General features: G+C 38.1%; 2 protein-coding genes across 3 annotated transcripts in view; one reads left to right on the top strand and one right to left on the bottom strand.

The window, feature by feature from the left end:
• LOC131223503 (disease resistance protein At4g27190-like) overlaps positions 1-16,087 on the bottom strand; it is a 126,407-nt gene that overhangs the window by 15,026 nt on the left and 95,294 nt on the right. The window lies entirely within an intron of this gene.
• LOC131223507 (structural maintenance of chromosomes protein 4-like) lies at positions 10,139-12,402 on the top strand. Its single transcript, XM_058218944.1, has 5 exons — positions 10,139-10,284; positions 10,598-10,747; positions 11,670-11,745; positions 11,945-12,121; positions 12,227-12,402. Exons 2-5 carry the CDS (start codon positions 10,737-10,739, stop codon positions 12,338-12,340), a joined length of 378 nt encoding a protein of 125 aa, XP_058074927.1. The 5' UTR covers positions 10,139-10,284; positions 10,598-10,736; the 3' UTR covers positions 12,341-12,402.

Here is a 16,087-nt window from a genome sequence, read left to right as displayed (position 1 = left end):
AAGTACTTCCAAAAACCGGATCAAATCAAGTTGGACCTAATCCGGTCCAACTCAACTCAATGCCCAAGTCTTCTTATAGTCTACTATTTTAATTCCAGAAAATAAAATGGTAAGTGAGTGTTAACAAATCAATCAATTGACGTGAGTAAATAAATAAATAAAATGAAGAAGAACAGAAAAAGAAGATAAAGCTGGAGAAAAGAGATCCGGATGGAGAAAGGAATGCATACTTCAGTTTTCAAGAAAGCAACTTCAATCTACATAGAAGAGAGATGGATACGTGTTAGGTATGGCTTGTGAAAAATCTTGCATAGATAGAGCTATACGAGAGCTTTCTATTTGAGAGAGTTAAAGTGGTAGAGCTTACCCTCTTTCTTCAGTGCAGACTTAGCCCAGATCCTATGTCTTAGGTGCGGCAGCAAGCCAAGCTTTTTGGAATCCTGTGTAACGGTACCCAACATAGTTTTTTGGTTCATAATGGGCGACTGCTTCAATTTCGTGGAAAAACGGGAGTGGATTAGGTGCCACCTCAGCCGTACAAAACACGGTGCGGCCCTAACTGTGGAGCCCACATTAATGGATATTTTGTATATCCACACGGTCTATCAGTTTTTCAGCTTATTCTACCGAATGTGGCACAAAATAACGCAGGTTCAAATATTAGATGGACCATACCTTTGGAAATAGCGGTGATTGAACGGCCACCATTAAAAGCTTCCTATTGCACACCGTTATTTTGGATCGTAATGTTTATTTTCCATCCAACCTGTAGATAAGGTAAAAAATACCTTCATGAAGGGAAAAAAAAAATTATCACATTGATCCAAAATTTTAGTAATATACAACCAGTTTTTAATTTTCACTCACCAGTTTTTCCACTGGTATGGTCCACCTTAGATTTGATCTTCCTAATTTTTGGGTTCATAATCTAAAGTGAGTAGAACAACGGATGGACGGTGTGGATATATCAAATATACATCAAGGTGGACCCCACAGTCAGGACCGCACCGTTTGCGGTGCGGCCGGGTCGCACTTAGGAAAAACATTTTTTTTTAATTTTTTAATATGGGAGACGACTTGACTTGCTTGGGACCGCGCTTTGGTAGAACCGTGACTGGGCCCACCTTGATGTATATTTTTTATATCCACTCGGTCCATTTATTTTTCCTACTCGTTTTAGGTGGTAATACCAAAAATTAAGAAAATTCAAATCTCAAGTAGTCCACGTCACAAGAAAATGGTGATTGAACGGTCACACAGACGTCCTCGGCAAGAGCCAATCTGGCTTGCCTCGGAAGAATTCATCCAAGAAAAATGCTTTGGGTGTCCCGTCTCTGACAGGGGCAGGTGCCCCCAATCAAATACTGCCACCTCAGGGAGCTAACCACTCGTGGCTCTCAGATCCACTGAATCCGCGTCCCAAAAGGTCGGGCCGAGTATTCAATCTGAAAGTGACCCAATCGTCGATGCTTAAGGAGCTTAAGCTCTGTGTGGTCCACCGTACTTTATATGTAAAATCCACTCCGTTCATCTGGTGAGATACATTATTTTCGCCGTACATTCAAAGGATAAGCCCGATTAAACCAATGTTAAACTGCTTCAAGAACACACCTGCTGGCCTACACTTAAATCTATGATCCGCATGTCATTCACATTGTTACATGTCGAGTACGGTATCTACGCCGTAGATCTAGCGGAAGGTTAGCGAACGCGGATTCGTTAGTGATCCCTCCCCTACCAACATCGATGATGGAAAAGCACCGTGGGCCGCTGCATAATGCATATGTTTCACCGTACATCCATTTTTTCCATATCATTTTAACGCATTAGACTATAAAACGTAGGTAGATCCAAATATCAAGTTGAGCGCACCGTAGGAAATAGCCGCGATTGAACTACCACCGTTAAAAACTCGACGGGTCACAAAAGTCTTGGAAGAAGCCTACTTGAGGATTAGATTTGCCTTTCTTTTTTCCTCAAGCTAAATGAGCTGTCAAAATGTTATCATCCACATTTTGACCCTACGGATCAGGTGTCTCATGCATTGGCTATCATAGGTGTTGTAGAATATTCCTGTCCAATCGAAGAAAGTACCTTATTGAGGGAAGCGGATTGGCTGGTGTACTAGCTGGTGTATTGAGGTCAGCAAGTTCTGTGGGTTCATTAGGTATGTGCTATATCCAAACCATCCATCCATTTGGCGAGCTCGTCCTAAGAATTGAGATGAAAAATAAGATAGATTTAAAGATCAAGTGGACCACACTGCAGAAGCAGTGGAAGATTGAATGTCTACCATTGAAACCTTTTTGGGTAACATAAACGTTATGGTGCGCTCTACACATGTTTTTGCATTGAAAACTTGAAAAGCATTGCCCTGCTGCTATTTATCAATTAGAGCTTTGCATATGATTCTTTTTTTTTTTGGCTGGTGCTCTAAAATAATCTCTACAAAAATAGATGGATGAACTATATGGATATAATAAATATATCATTTTGGGGCTGTTAAACTATGATCTCCTTTTGGAACCTGGGGAGCATCACCACTCGTCCTCGCATGACACCTACCACACACCAGCTAATCCGCTTCCCTTCCTGAGGGGCCACCTGCCAAAAAAAAAAAAAACCTTTTAAATACCCTCACTTATGAAATTGAATTGCTCTCTATTGAGCCTACTGTGAATGCATGTGGTTTATCGACGCCGTCCATCCATTTTTCCAGCTCACTGGAGGGGTTAGAGACCAAAATTGAAGCATACATAAAGCTCAAGTAGATCATATCATAGGAAACAATGGGAATACTGATTTCCACTGTTGAAACCTTGCTAGGCCCCAAAGTGATATTTATTTGTCTTCCAACCGGGTCATAAGATCCAAAAACATTGATGATTGAAAAATACAAATATAAGCTTGATCCAAAACTTCAGTGCCCCTAAAGAAATTTTCAACGGTAGACATTCAATTCACACTATTTCCTTGGTGTGGTTCATTTGAGTTTTGGATTTGCTTCATTTTTTGGGATTAAGCCCTAAAATTATATGGTAAAATGGATGGAAGGAGTGGATAAAATATATAAATCACAATGGACCCTGTAAAGTTTACTCTACTCTGTGCGCTTAACTTACCGAGTTACTCACTACGCAATCAGCTTCCCTCACTCACTAGGAGCGGATTTACTGGTGTATGTCATTAAGTTCTGTGGGTCCCATCATGAGGTACGTGTTATATCCAAACGGTCATACTATAGCTTTTCGTAAGGTTTGAGCCCAAAAAAAAAAAAAAAAACCAGAACCAAAAACTAAGTGGACAACACTGCAAAAAGCAGCGGATGATTGAAGGACTATCATTAAATCCCTTTTGGGGTTACATAAGTTTTGGATCAATATAATATTTATTTTTCCTCTTTATTTAGGTCTGTGTGACCTTATAAACAAATTAGTTGGAAAATAAATATTATGGCGGGCCCTACTAATATTTTAATGGAGGGGATCATTGTTCACACTGCTATTTGCGTGTGACCCACTTGAGCTTTGCATATGACTCTTTTTGAGATCGTGCTCTAAAATGATCTAGCCAAATGTGTGGATATAATAAATACCTCATTGTGGGTGTCATGTAACTTTGATTTCCTTTGAACGGTTCATGCAACTCAAAGCTCAAGGAGCGTAAGCACTGTTCTTCGTACAGCATGTACCCGCACCAGTCAGTGGTACACCAGCCAATCTGATTCCCTTTCACTGAATGTGTCCCATCTATCAATTTATAATACTCCAATTAAAGGCCTCGTATTAGCCCATAGTCCGATTTATGAGCTATGGTTGACGGATAATTTAACATGTCCAGTGAATGGTTTCAATCTCATATAGGTATGCCATATCTGCACCAATGACATGGAGTCATGTGTACCTCCCATGCCTCTTCTAACACCGATACATGTGAGCATTATGTGCTAAATGGTGGGAGAAATTTTATTCACACCCTTCATCATTGTTTATATCTAATTTGGCATGTCCAGATTAAACGATTCAGAAGATGCCGCGTAGCAGTCGTGCTATTCAGAAGATGTCACGTAGCAGTCGTGCTATGTATTATATATGACTTCAATAGGTGTTAGAGATGTATGCATGCGAGAGAGCATAGAATGCCAAAGTTGTAATAGAAGAATTCTCTACAAAAAGTTAAAAGTCTTCTTGAAGTAAGTCTCTCTCCCTCTCTCATTGGAATCCCATCACAAGAGATTTTAATATTTATACATTCATGCATTTGGGATTGTAGATGTAAAAATACAGTCTAGATGCACATATTTGTGGCCCATGGTCTCCAATAGGTATGGAATTACTTCGCACGTTAGGTATGACACTAACATGGGTTATGTCCCTTCGTGTGAGGCCCCCATCGGCCCACGATATTACACACTACAATTCAACCCATTCATTATGTATTCTCTTATAAAATTCCTATTTATGATATCATGTCTTTGATAACATGCTTAACATTCTTAGCAGCAGTAATTTATTATGCTTATATATGTTATACCTTTGGTAATTGAGGAAGATCCATAATAAGTTGTTCCCACCTTCCGGCATGTAGTATGATCCATGAGCTTGTTGCTCACACCTATGTTTCCTTATTTGCTTTCAGGACACTAGTAGGCTCAAGACGTTAATGGATGTCCTTACCGTAGCTTTACTTCTATTTTGAAATTTTTGGGCTGTAAATGTAATATACTTTAGACTTATTTGATGATCTAGTCGTTATGCGATATTAATGTTTGATGTTTTTATTATAAATATAACTTGTCTAACAAATAAAAAAATAAAAAAATTCCCTTTGCTATAAGTTGAACTTGGAGTTCGAAAATTTTGTGAGCCCATTTGCTTAGTCTGGTGCATGGCGAGAAAGTTAGAGAAACCTGTGATCGGTGCTTGGAAGTTGGAAAGCTTGACAGTGGATTTTGGAGCACGACATAATCCCCCAAACAATCATCTTTGCCATATAGGCCAAGAGAACCCCCGCTCAATAATCACCCAAATCAAACACCAACAAACATAAGAATTGACAACATAGTGTAGGATATTCATGTTAGAATTAATTCTAGGTGCGGGGTACAAAAGAATCATGTGTACAAAATAAACTTAAGAGGAATTCAACAACATAAAGTCGTTTTAAGTGAGATAAAATGAAGAATAATATTAATCATTCTGTACTAACAATAGACTAATATGGTTGCATAGGAAGTCGAATTTAAGTGGAGAAAGAATCACATACCAAGGATTACTAGACCTATAAATCGTGAAAAGAAAATTTTCAAAATTGAAAAATCAAAGTAATGGAAGATGACTCACCTGATTTAATGTTTACACAAGCTTGACCTAAAACTCTAATAGTGCTTAACTCAATCATTGTTGATTCGACTTAGCTTGAGCCCAATTGACGTGGTCCTAACTCAGCTTGAGCCCAATCGAGCTCCTAACTCAATCGAATCAGCTTAAACCCATCTGTCCCTTTCTTACCATTTCCCTTCCTTGCCCAGCCCACTGCACCCGAGCTCCTCTCTCTCTCTCTCTCTCTCTCTCTCTCTCTTTGCACTAACAAAAAGGTACCTATATGTCTCTCTCTCTCTATATATAATTATTATTCATTAAATATTTGATTTGAGAGTTGGGTCGGGTGTGTGATGGGTCAGTTGCTTTGGGTGGTTTGGTTGAGTCAGGCACGAGTTAGGTCGGGTTACTAGGTTGAATCGGGTGTATCTTGGGTGCTAGGTTGGGTTGAGTTGTGTAACGACCCGAGATTTTAGGTGCATGTACACACGCACGTGATTATGTACACTTACATTAGCTTAGGCATACATGTAAAAATCCATCTCAAATCCCACCTTTTACATCTGTTCATAAAACTGACCATGCATATATAAGATTAGAGTCCTAATAATTCAATTAGTTCACTTGTATCTAGTCATCCGGCCACAAATCACACTCGTATTCGTCAACTGGCTCACCTAATTACCAAAATAAACTATTCAATTTAAAGCTTATAGTGTACACTTCAAATTCACTAGTTAGTTTATACATAAAACTGCACACTTTCATAAGGACTATGATTAAGTGAGAGCCGTTAAAATGAATCTTAGCCATCATTGAAAATCATTGGTCAATATTGAGCTCTTTAGATAGAACACGTCAAATTGAAGTAGAACGTCAAGTTTCGCCCAAATCAGATAGTTCAAACTATGGCCATCTATAATCTTAAATTTTAAAACTAATAATAATGATAAAAGAAATTTAAATTTAAATAAAACACTATCCCTATTTAGATGCATTGTCACACACTTGTTTCAAAGCCTATACTTTTTTAAATGCCAGATTTTGTGGTGAATCTAAACTACCTATCGTTTAGACGTTTTTGCAGTGGATCCAATTACCCATCATCTGGAGCAGCTATCCAAACAGTCCAATAGGTGGACCCATTGATATGCTCCAAGCCAATCTTCTAACACCAGCCATCCTAGAGTCTCAGCCACACATCAATTTGTCAGATCACCAAGCTCCACCGCTCATCCACCGTTTTCAAATTTCAATCCTCTATACTACGAGGGCCATCAATATAAACTATCAATTAGTGATGCCACCTGGTTTATAAATCTGCCTTTCTTCTGAGTTATACTCTAACTTAATGTTACAAAACAAAATATCAGTGTGGATATCTCTGAATACCTCTCTAGTGGGTCCACCACTAAAAAGACAAATAAAAGAGAGAGCAAAATACGTTGCTAGGATAACCAAGCAACCCACGCTGTCTAACGTGTACCTATCTTCTCGGTGTGGGAGCTATGCAAGTCGTGCTGGAGGACCGGGACCTGCCAACCAAACCCAATCTACTTTAGGGGCTGGAGCCCAAGATCCCATTAATCTAGTTCGTACATCATTCTAAACCCACAAACACAACCATCCATTTCGAAATAATCCAACAAACTACATCTACATTATTGAAATTAGTAACCACTCAACGGTAACTCAAGATCAAACCACCGAGGTTGTCCAAACATCCACCCCTGCATCATAACCATCCAGCCATAAAAAACATTTCAAAAGTCTAGTCGATTATCATTCGCCCATACAAAACTTAAAGTTAACGTGAGTAGCAGGGAGGTTCAACAGTACATATTTCCCTACCATTTTTCATATTCTATAGCCCACTTAGATTTTGATCCACCTTATTTTTTGTGTTCGTGTCCAATCATGATCTGGCAAAACAAGTGATCGGGGTGGATTTCTCATGGTGGACCCCACCTGATTTTATGGTTGTAAGGAAGACTCTACGAAAGATTTGCTTTGGCAAGCCAGCCTCCCCATTTTCTACGTATGTCGCCTTCTTCCTCAACTGCTTCTCCTATTTCTTCTTTTCTTCAACTTCCAAGTTATAAAACCACTTGTAGTGGGTTCACAACCAATTGAGTAGAACTGTCCATATAATGTAGTGGACAACAGGCACTGATAGAATTTCCAACACCCTTACCTTCTTCAATTGAGAAATAAGATGTCACGCTTCTCACCTTCCTCATATCTCAGAAACAAAGGCTATCTCTTATAAATCCAACCACTCAAACTATTCGGGTATTCAAGCCATTCATCAAGTGCCCTTTGATGTATCACCAATCTCAACCATTCAAGTTAGGAAACCCATTATCATCAGACTGTCTGCCAACTCAAGATACACAACAACAACTCTAGCTACTTGTGATAACATCTCAAGACTCAAGTAAGTAACCCAACGTGCCTCATGATTCACTGGAATTGAAAATAAATTATTTGCAATGGTTTAAATGATTGATGTACTGATTTAAGTGTTTTGTTTTAATATTGTATGATGTGGTAAATTATATGCTAATTTGTGTCAAATTGCATGAATGATAATAATTGTAAGTTAAATTCACTTATTAAGATAAGTATCCATGACAGTTATGAAAAAGATGCATTCATATATCATCCATCTTTCATTACATTTACATAATGCATGGTCGATTGTAGGGGCCTTCTCTGGAAGAAATATCGATCATGGTAGAGCGTTACCAAATGCGGGTTATGTACAAGCCTACCGAAAGGTGGAATCCTACCCAATGGGTGGATGTAGGTTGACGACCTCCAACATAAGCAGATACCATTTAATGCATTCATACACTATTTGCATCCATATCATTGTGCATACATTTTTACATTTAGTACTTTGTATTGTTTTAACTGCTATGATATGAACTATGCTGGATTATTTCACCAAGCCTGGCCAGCTTACCATTTTATTGATGGAAAAATCGTACAGACGAGTCATTAGTAGATGATGTAGCGCAAGAATTGGAAGGATCCACCGCACCTGAACACAACCCATATGAAATGTGGCCATACTTGTCTAAAGATGAAGTAGCGGCATTAGACAATTTCTGATTATGTGATTTATTTACTAGAATAGTTTGATTAGAATATAATGTATATCGGTATTAATTTTGAGATTTTAAGAAATTGTTTGTATTTATTTCATTGAAACAATACTAGTATGGAATAAATGTATTTATAGCATGATAATATAATCAATGAATGATTTTTAAGGTTTATTTTATTTTAATAGTCATCAAGATCTATAAATGCCTAGTTGATTAGTGCTAAGTGTTATGTATGTGTGATTGAAGTTGTGGTGGAACTTAAAATAAATGTAATTATCACTTCTGATTAAACTGATCAAGGTATCAAATTAGTACACTTTGTATATGAGTTAGAACTGAAACTCGGGTCTGAAGTTGCACACTCTGTACCCAGATTTCGGGGCATGACAAGTTGGGTTCGGTGCAGGCTCGACTTGACTCGAGGTAAGCTCGCCTCGAGCTCGACTCAAAAGGTTAGCAAATAAGCCAAGCTCTAATGATAAGCTCAAGGCCGAGCTCGTGGAGAGTGCAGACGAGTCAAGTCAAGCTTGGCCCACCTCGACTTAACTCAGCTCGATGTACAACCCTACTTAAATCCTTTACCCAACTTTGAGTAAATTAACGATACTTTATAAGTATGAATCCAGATCATCTGCTTGCCTCTAGTAAGAAAATCCTGCTTTCCAATATCGTGATTGGTCCACGTCATTGCTGAAATTGTCAACATTGCTAGTGTGTGATGATGTATTCTAATTACATTGTAACAAGCAGGATTTTCCTGCTTGTAGCAAGCAGAGGATCTAGATTCTATAAGTATATTGTAACATAGACACTCAAATGGGATGGATCTGCCAATTGGATTGAGATGTATCTTCTTTCTTGGACTTATCATATCATCAGGTAAAGCTCGACTTAATCTTTCCTTTGATAGTTAAAAATAGTGGTAGAATATAAGATATTAAAATTTTAAGTAAGAAATTATACCCAGTGACGTATTCAGGGATCATTTCACATTTGTTAGGCCTAAATCCAGACCAAAATCTTGTGTTTTGCCACTGGAATGTGGGAGGCCTCAAAAATGCCACTTTTCAATTCCTCTTTAAAAGCTGGGTTGCAAGATCACAGGATTCACAGTCCACTTCATTGGTCATATTTTAAATGGCTTTCTCTCTCTTTGTAATCCACAGTCGCCAAACATAATTTCAGGGTTTCCACATACTGAAAATCCAGTTGCCAAACACAGCTGATAGAATGACAATCTCAAGGATTTCACATCCTGTCTTCGTACTTCTATAAGTTTTTTTTTTAAATTTTTTTTTAAATTTTAAATATATTACAAGTCCAAACTGCCAAACGACCATTTGGTGTTGGCAGTATGGCCATGAGGGCCTTGTATTGCGAGATTCTAACAGTCACTAGTAACAATTCAAAGTGATTAAGGGGCCTCTAATTGAATTATAGGAAAATCAAAGGAACCGTTACAAGGAAAATACTCCAAATACTTACTTTAGAATCCGATTGCAAACAGCCAGAACCACCAATCTCACGACACCAATTGCCTTCTCCCAGCACTGAATTCAGTGATGCTACAGAGGAATCAGAGTCCTCTGGTTTGGGAAAAATGTCAAACACGTTGCAGGCGGTTTCTCATGCAATGTTATGTCGCTACCATTAATCTATCCATATATATGTTGAGATGAGCCCCTTTGTGTCAACTAACAAAATGGGTTACACATCAAATGGATTGGAATCAAGAAACCAATTTTACTTATGTTGAGATGAGCCCCTTTGTGTCAACTAACAAAATCAAGAAACTGATTTTACTTATGCATGGAGAAGAAGACAACAATCCAGGAACACTCACAATGCAGGTAAGAAAGTTCAAACCTTTTTAGATACCGTACCCTCTTATAAGCAATGAACTTAATGTTATTAGTTCATTTCAGGTTTTTTTTTTGGGGGGGGGTTTTTGTTTCAAAATTTTCTGTAGCGATTAGATTATGACCAGTGCCAATGGTATTACTCATGGTTCAAAAACCCAAAAATTCGACTTGACTTGATGTTCAGCCAGGTGGGGTTGACTTGAAAACTAGACCCGACTCACAAGTGTGACCTTTTTTAACTCATTATTACTGAAGTTGAGATTTTGATCATGCTTTATGTTTCTGTTCTTGGTTTGTGTAGGGGTCAATTTGAAGTATGTTAACAGAGTTGGAAATGATCTAAGTGGTTCAAGCAGCAAGGTTTCAGCAACAAAATCTGGCATTGGCATGGTTATCGTTGTGAAGAGGCTCAACCAGGAAGGTTACCAAGGTCATAAGGAATGGTTGGTGAGTGCCATCTGCCATTGACATTCTTTATGTAGTTCAGTTTGAAGACTTATAGGGTCCCAAATCCTTGTTCCAGCTCTATGTGTTAATTTTGATGAATCCAGTTTTTCCAATCATATTCAAAATAGGAATTCTCCATTGCTTGACAAAAGTTCCATAACTGGTTGTTTGCCTTACATCAACCCTACTTCTTTGCCCAGGCTCGGGACAGGCTGGCACATTATGTCAAGTGTGAACTCTTTCTAGAAAAAAACCATATTACTAAACATGAACACTGACCCATGGATGAGATATAACCTTGGATTTTAGAAATTTAGAGTCGTCCCACCCCGCATATTGATATATGTATTTCCATATATCGCCTGAAAGCATGAATCCATGTTATAATGTTTTAGTTAAATGTATTCTGTTTTGTCATTTGTATCTAAATTTGAATTCTTTTCTGGCTTTTTTTTTTTCGTCATTTTGTCATTTTTTCGGTTCCCGTTTCAATTTCTAAAAAATCATCTTTTAGTTGATGGTTCGTAATTACCTTGAATTAGTTTATTCTGCTGAGATTTGTTTTTCCTTTTATCATGCTCAATGTAGCAGACTTTGCTCAATGTATCAGACTTTACACAAGGCTCTGCTGTTTCCGGTGATAACTATTGCAAATCATTTACACCTTAACGAATATAATTTTAAACTTTTAGGGGTCTTTTGGATGCCTGTAAATGGGGTTAACTGTAAATGAATATTTTAAAAAAAAAAAAAAGGAAAAAATTTGCCATTTAGGTCAATGCTTACCCTTGATAACAATGAAGTAGGGATTTTCTTTCTGTATTTTTGTTTTCTTTTTTCTTTTTCCTTCATTTAGGCATTTAACTGGGAATATGCTGATTGGGCCTATACCTGGATGGATCATAAAGAAATAATAATTCAAGTAGTTTTGCACTAAAGAAGCAAATGCTGGATGACAGAAGATTCTCCAAAACGCATCTAAATTTGCAACGCCGCCTGCAGGTATTTTCTCAATGTCAATACACATTGTCTTAGTGAGAGAAAAATATGTATAAAAGGTGTTTACCCAATCACAAGGGAAGCACACTAAATAGGAAAACTCCACCAACATCACTACTTGTGGATGCACTTCTTTCACTTTGTCTTTTTTTTTTTTCCCCTAATGGTCATTCCAATTTATGAATGCCATGACTATTTGTAGGATGATGGAATATATGAAGCTGTTGCAGGAAGTGACTTCGTCATTATCAGAGTTGCATTTCTAGACAACTCTTCAAAGTACTACATAAATGACCGTAGAAGTAATTTTACAGAGGTCACTAAGGAATTGAAGGGAAAAGGAGTGGACTTGGACAACAATCGGTTTTTGATTCTTCAGGTGGGTGATGGGCTGATGGCTGAAAAAGGCCTATTTACTTATAAAAAAAATATCATACCATCAAAATCTATCTTCTCTTTCAATTCTTTATCATTGAAATTTCAGGGTGAAGTTGAGCAAATTTATCTAATGAAGCCAAAGGCTAGGATGAAGGATGTACCTGGCCATATGCGAGTGCACACAGACTTACTAAGATTTGTACTTTCAACATTATTATAATTGTAATTGTAATCGTAATTGATTGAATGAAGGATTGTAATTGAATGAATGAATGATTATGCAGGTGGCAGCCCTTTCCCAGTTTTCCGGTAGTGTACATCATATAACAGGTGTATATTATGATGAAATATATTATAACAGGGGTATATCAGGAGTTTTGTGTAAAAAAAGAAACCTGTAAAGAAGAAAAGAGTGGTATATTTTTAGCTACGAAAAAATTCGTAGGTAAACGTTACGACAATATTCCGTACGTAACAGTTGTGGTAAAAGTTTTTACCAACGAAAACATTCGTGGGCAAAAGTCGAATTTCCGGGAAAAAAAGGCTTTTAGCGACGAAATTTTTCATCGGTAAAAGTGACTTAATTGCCGGTTAATAGATTTCGCAAAAATTAAATGAATCAAAGGGAAAAAAAAATAAAAATGCTTGACCTCCGATCTTCCTCAAATCGCATCTTAAGAACAATCTCCCCTCCCTTGCCATTCCAGGTCACGTGCGCCTACATGAAGCTCTCGAGGAGAAGCAACAGTGGCTGTCCATCTTTTCGGTCGTTGCTCAGGTTCTTCCGGACTTGTGCCGATCAGACGAGCGTGGGAAGCAACTTGCCTGTAAGGTTGTAACCCAAAGGAAAGCGGATTGCGTACTGTGTGAACTCTGTGGGGCCTACCATGGATGTACGTGTCCTATCCATGCCATCCATCCGTTTTTTCATATCATTTTAAAGACATATTCCCAAAATCTAAAATTTAAAATTTTCAAGTGGACCACACCACATGAAAGAGTGGGAACGATGATGCCCACCCTTGAAACTTTCAAAGTGACAATAGTGATGTTTATTTGTCATCCAACCTGTTCATAAGGTGACACAAACAATAAATGAAGGGAAAAAATAAATATCAGCTTGATCCAAAACTTTAGTGACCCAAGAAGTTTTCAACGGCAAGTGTTTAATTCACGCTCTTTCCTATGGTGTGGTCCACTTGAGAAATGAATATGCTTCAATTTTGGGCGTATGCACTAAAATTATCTAGTAAAATGGATGGACGGCATGAATAAAATACATAAATCGAAATAACGGTTTGCCCCCACAGAGTTTCCTCAGTACATTTAGGGTACCAAGTTTGATTCCAACCTGAAGCTCTGTGGGGCCACCGTCATGTTTGTGCTGCGTTCATCCCGTCCATACAAGTGGCTTAGGGAGTTTTACCGAAACAATCCAAACTCTGAAAAGGAGAGAAAAGTTCTATCCAAATCATTGTTTTTCCGAAATCATGATATACTGATTGTTGCATAACTCTCTCTATTGCATTGGAAAAACAAAATAGCCCCCCAAACCCATCTCTCTCTATGCAACGTTTGGAAAACCATGCAGCCCTAATAACCTGGCTCATTTCTCTTATCTCATGTCCCCCAACATTGGCAATCTGCGAGTGTATGAATTGTCTACGACACTTACAACACCCAACCACTTCGGAGTGCATCGTCGCGTAGAGGTGGGACCCACATGTGTGGATTAAGTAGTTTTTTGTCCATATGACCTTAATGGGGTATTTTGGTCTTTTGGCTAAATAAAATGAGATAAAATGAGCTTTTGTGAAGAGAGATTCTAGCAATTCAAAGGGTGTTTTTCCTTTCCTGGAGAAAAAGAGAAGGAGAAGAGAAAATTGTAGTTTTATAAGAGAAGAAGATCAAGAGTGTCTTACTACTGAAAATTTTGTATCCGAGTTCATGACAGTCCATTTACAACGTTGGCTTCATCGATTGTCTTTTCCAAGGATTGTGTCGAGGGTTTCTACAATCTCTAATTGGTGAAAAAATTATTAATTTTTCATTATTGCTTGTAATTTATATATGGGTAACATAGCTTGGGTATTGTTGTGTCTTGATGATTATACTTTCATTATTTCTATTATGATAGATTTGTGCCGAACTAAGTCACGATGTTTTTTCCTTCACAATCTTGATGTCTCTTACATCCTAATGTTTGATGATTTACTTATTTGTATTAGAAGTAATTTTCATCTTTTAAATCTTTTATATTATTAATTTCATTAATTTGCAAATGCTATGTAAAAGTGTGTGGTTTCCCAATAAAAATTTATTGCAGTCATCACCTAGTAACCATCATATTCACCGTACATACAAAGGATCGGCCTCATAAAACTCAGTTCCGCTGCAACAATGTGTATCATATAAAATTGCTCCCAAAACATCGAAGTTCATGCCTTATCTTGCTGATCTTTTTATCCTCATTTTATCATTTTGAATCACATGTAATCACCGGTCTAATGAAATATACACACCATGTTTGCCCGACAGACATATTGGACCCCCATGATGTGTCTTATCTACACTATTCATCCATTTTTATCAGCTTATTTTAGAGCATGAGCCCAAAATTGAGGCATATCAAAAGCTCAAGTAAACCACACTACAGGAAATAGAGGAGATAATGACGTCCACCTTAACCTTCCTATAGCCCACAATGATGTTTATTTGTCATCTAACCTGTTCAGAGGTCAGCCAACATGGATGAAAGGAAAAAAACAAAACAAGTATCATCTTGATTCAAAACTTACGTGCCCCCAAGAATTTTTCGACGGTAGGTGTTCAATTCCCACTATTTCCTGTGTTGTGGTCCACTTGAGTTTTGTATATACCTCAATTTTGGATTCATGCACTAAAATAAGCTTCTAAAATGGATGGAGAGCATGGATAGAACAAATACATTGCAATGAACACCACAGAATTTACTCAGCACACAATCCGCATGCTGAGTAGCCTGACTAATGTGTACTGTGAAGATATCCATTCCAGACATTGGTTAGGCAGCATGTATTTCTTTATGCACGTGCGACCCACCTGATCAGTTGATGGATTAGGAACATTCACCGTTGGGCTTGACGGGCCGGGCTCAAACATGGACCATTGACACCCCTACAAGCTGTACATGAATAGCTAGATCAGGTACTTAACAATCTTGATGCATGTTCACAGTGATATGCAGAAGGGCCCACCAAAGTCTTTCATTTCACCTGTTGTGTAGGATTAGGTAAGACGCAACGTTATCCAGAAATCAGGCCCAAATGGGCCGTGAGTTTAAGAGAAATGGACACTTGGAGAAGGAATTAAAAGGGACTATCGTCTATAAATAGGTGGCATTTCTTCCAAATCTCCCAGCAGTCACCACAAATCTAACTGTTTGGATCCAAGCTTTTCTTTATTGGCATGAAGACGATTTTTAATGGATATAATTGACAGCCTATAAATAGAGCCCATTTCAAATATATGTAGATTGAATGCATTTTGCGCCCCATCTCTGGCCAAATGTGGACAGTGCTGATACATAGGTGAGTGCAATCTTAATGCACAATTGTGTGTGTGTGAAATACCTTCATCTGGATCCGTGGTGGACAGTCAACATAATTTCGGATGCACATGCAAACCTTCGTGAGCACTAAGTCAAGCAGGCCCACTTGAGCACGAAGTTCAAGTGGGCCAATGAAGGTACTCTTTGAGCCCAATGGTCAGTGAAGCTCTTTTTTTTTTTCCTTCTTCTTTTTCTTTTTGTTGGTTGGAATCAAGCCGAATTCATGGTTGTTGATATTTATTAATGGCCTGTTTGGCTGGGCGAATCCCATGGGATTAGGAGGGATGGGATGGATTTTAAGGTAATGATGGTGGTGTCAGTGGATTGGTTTAAGATCCATGGGATTGCTATATCCCAGGACAAGTTCACTGGGTTTGT

Source organism: Magnolia sinica, chromosome 13, assembly GCF_029962835.1.
Source record: "Magnolia sinica isolate HGM2019 chromosome 13, MsV1, whole genome shotgun sequence".
NCBI lineage: Eukaryota > Viridiplantae > Streptophyta > Magnoliopsida > Magnoliales > Magnoliaceae > Magnolia > Magnolia sinica.
The sequence above is the reverse complement of the archived record's forward strand: the minus strand, read 5'-3'. Positions and strand labels throughout refer to the sequence as shown.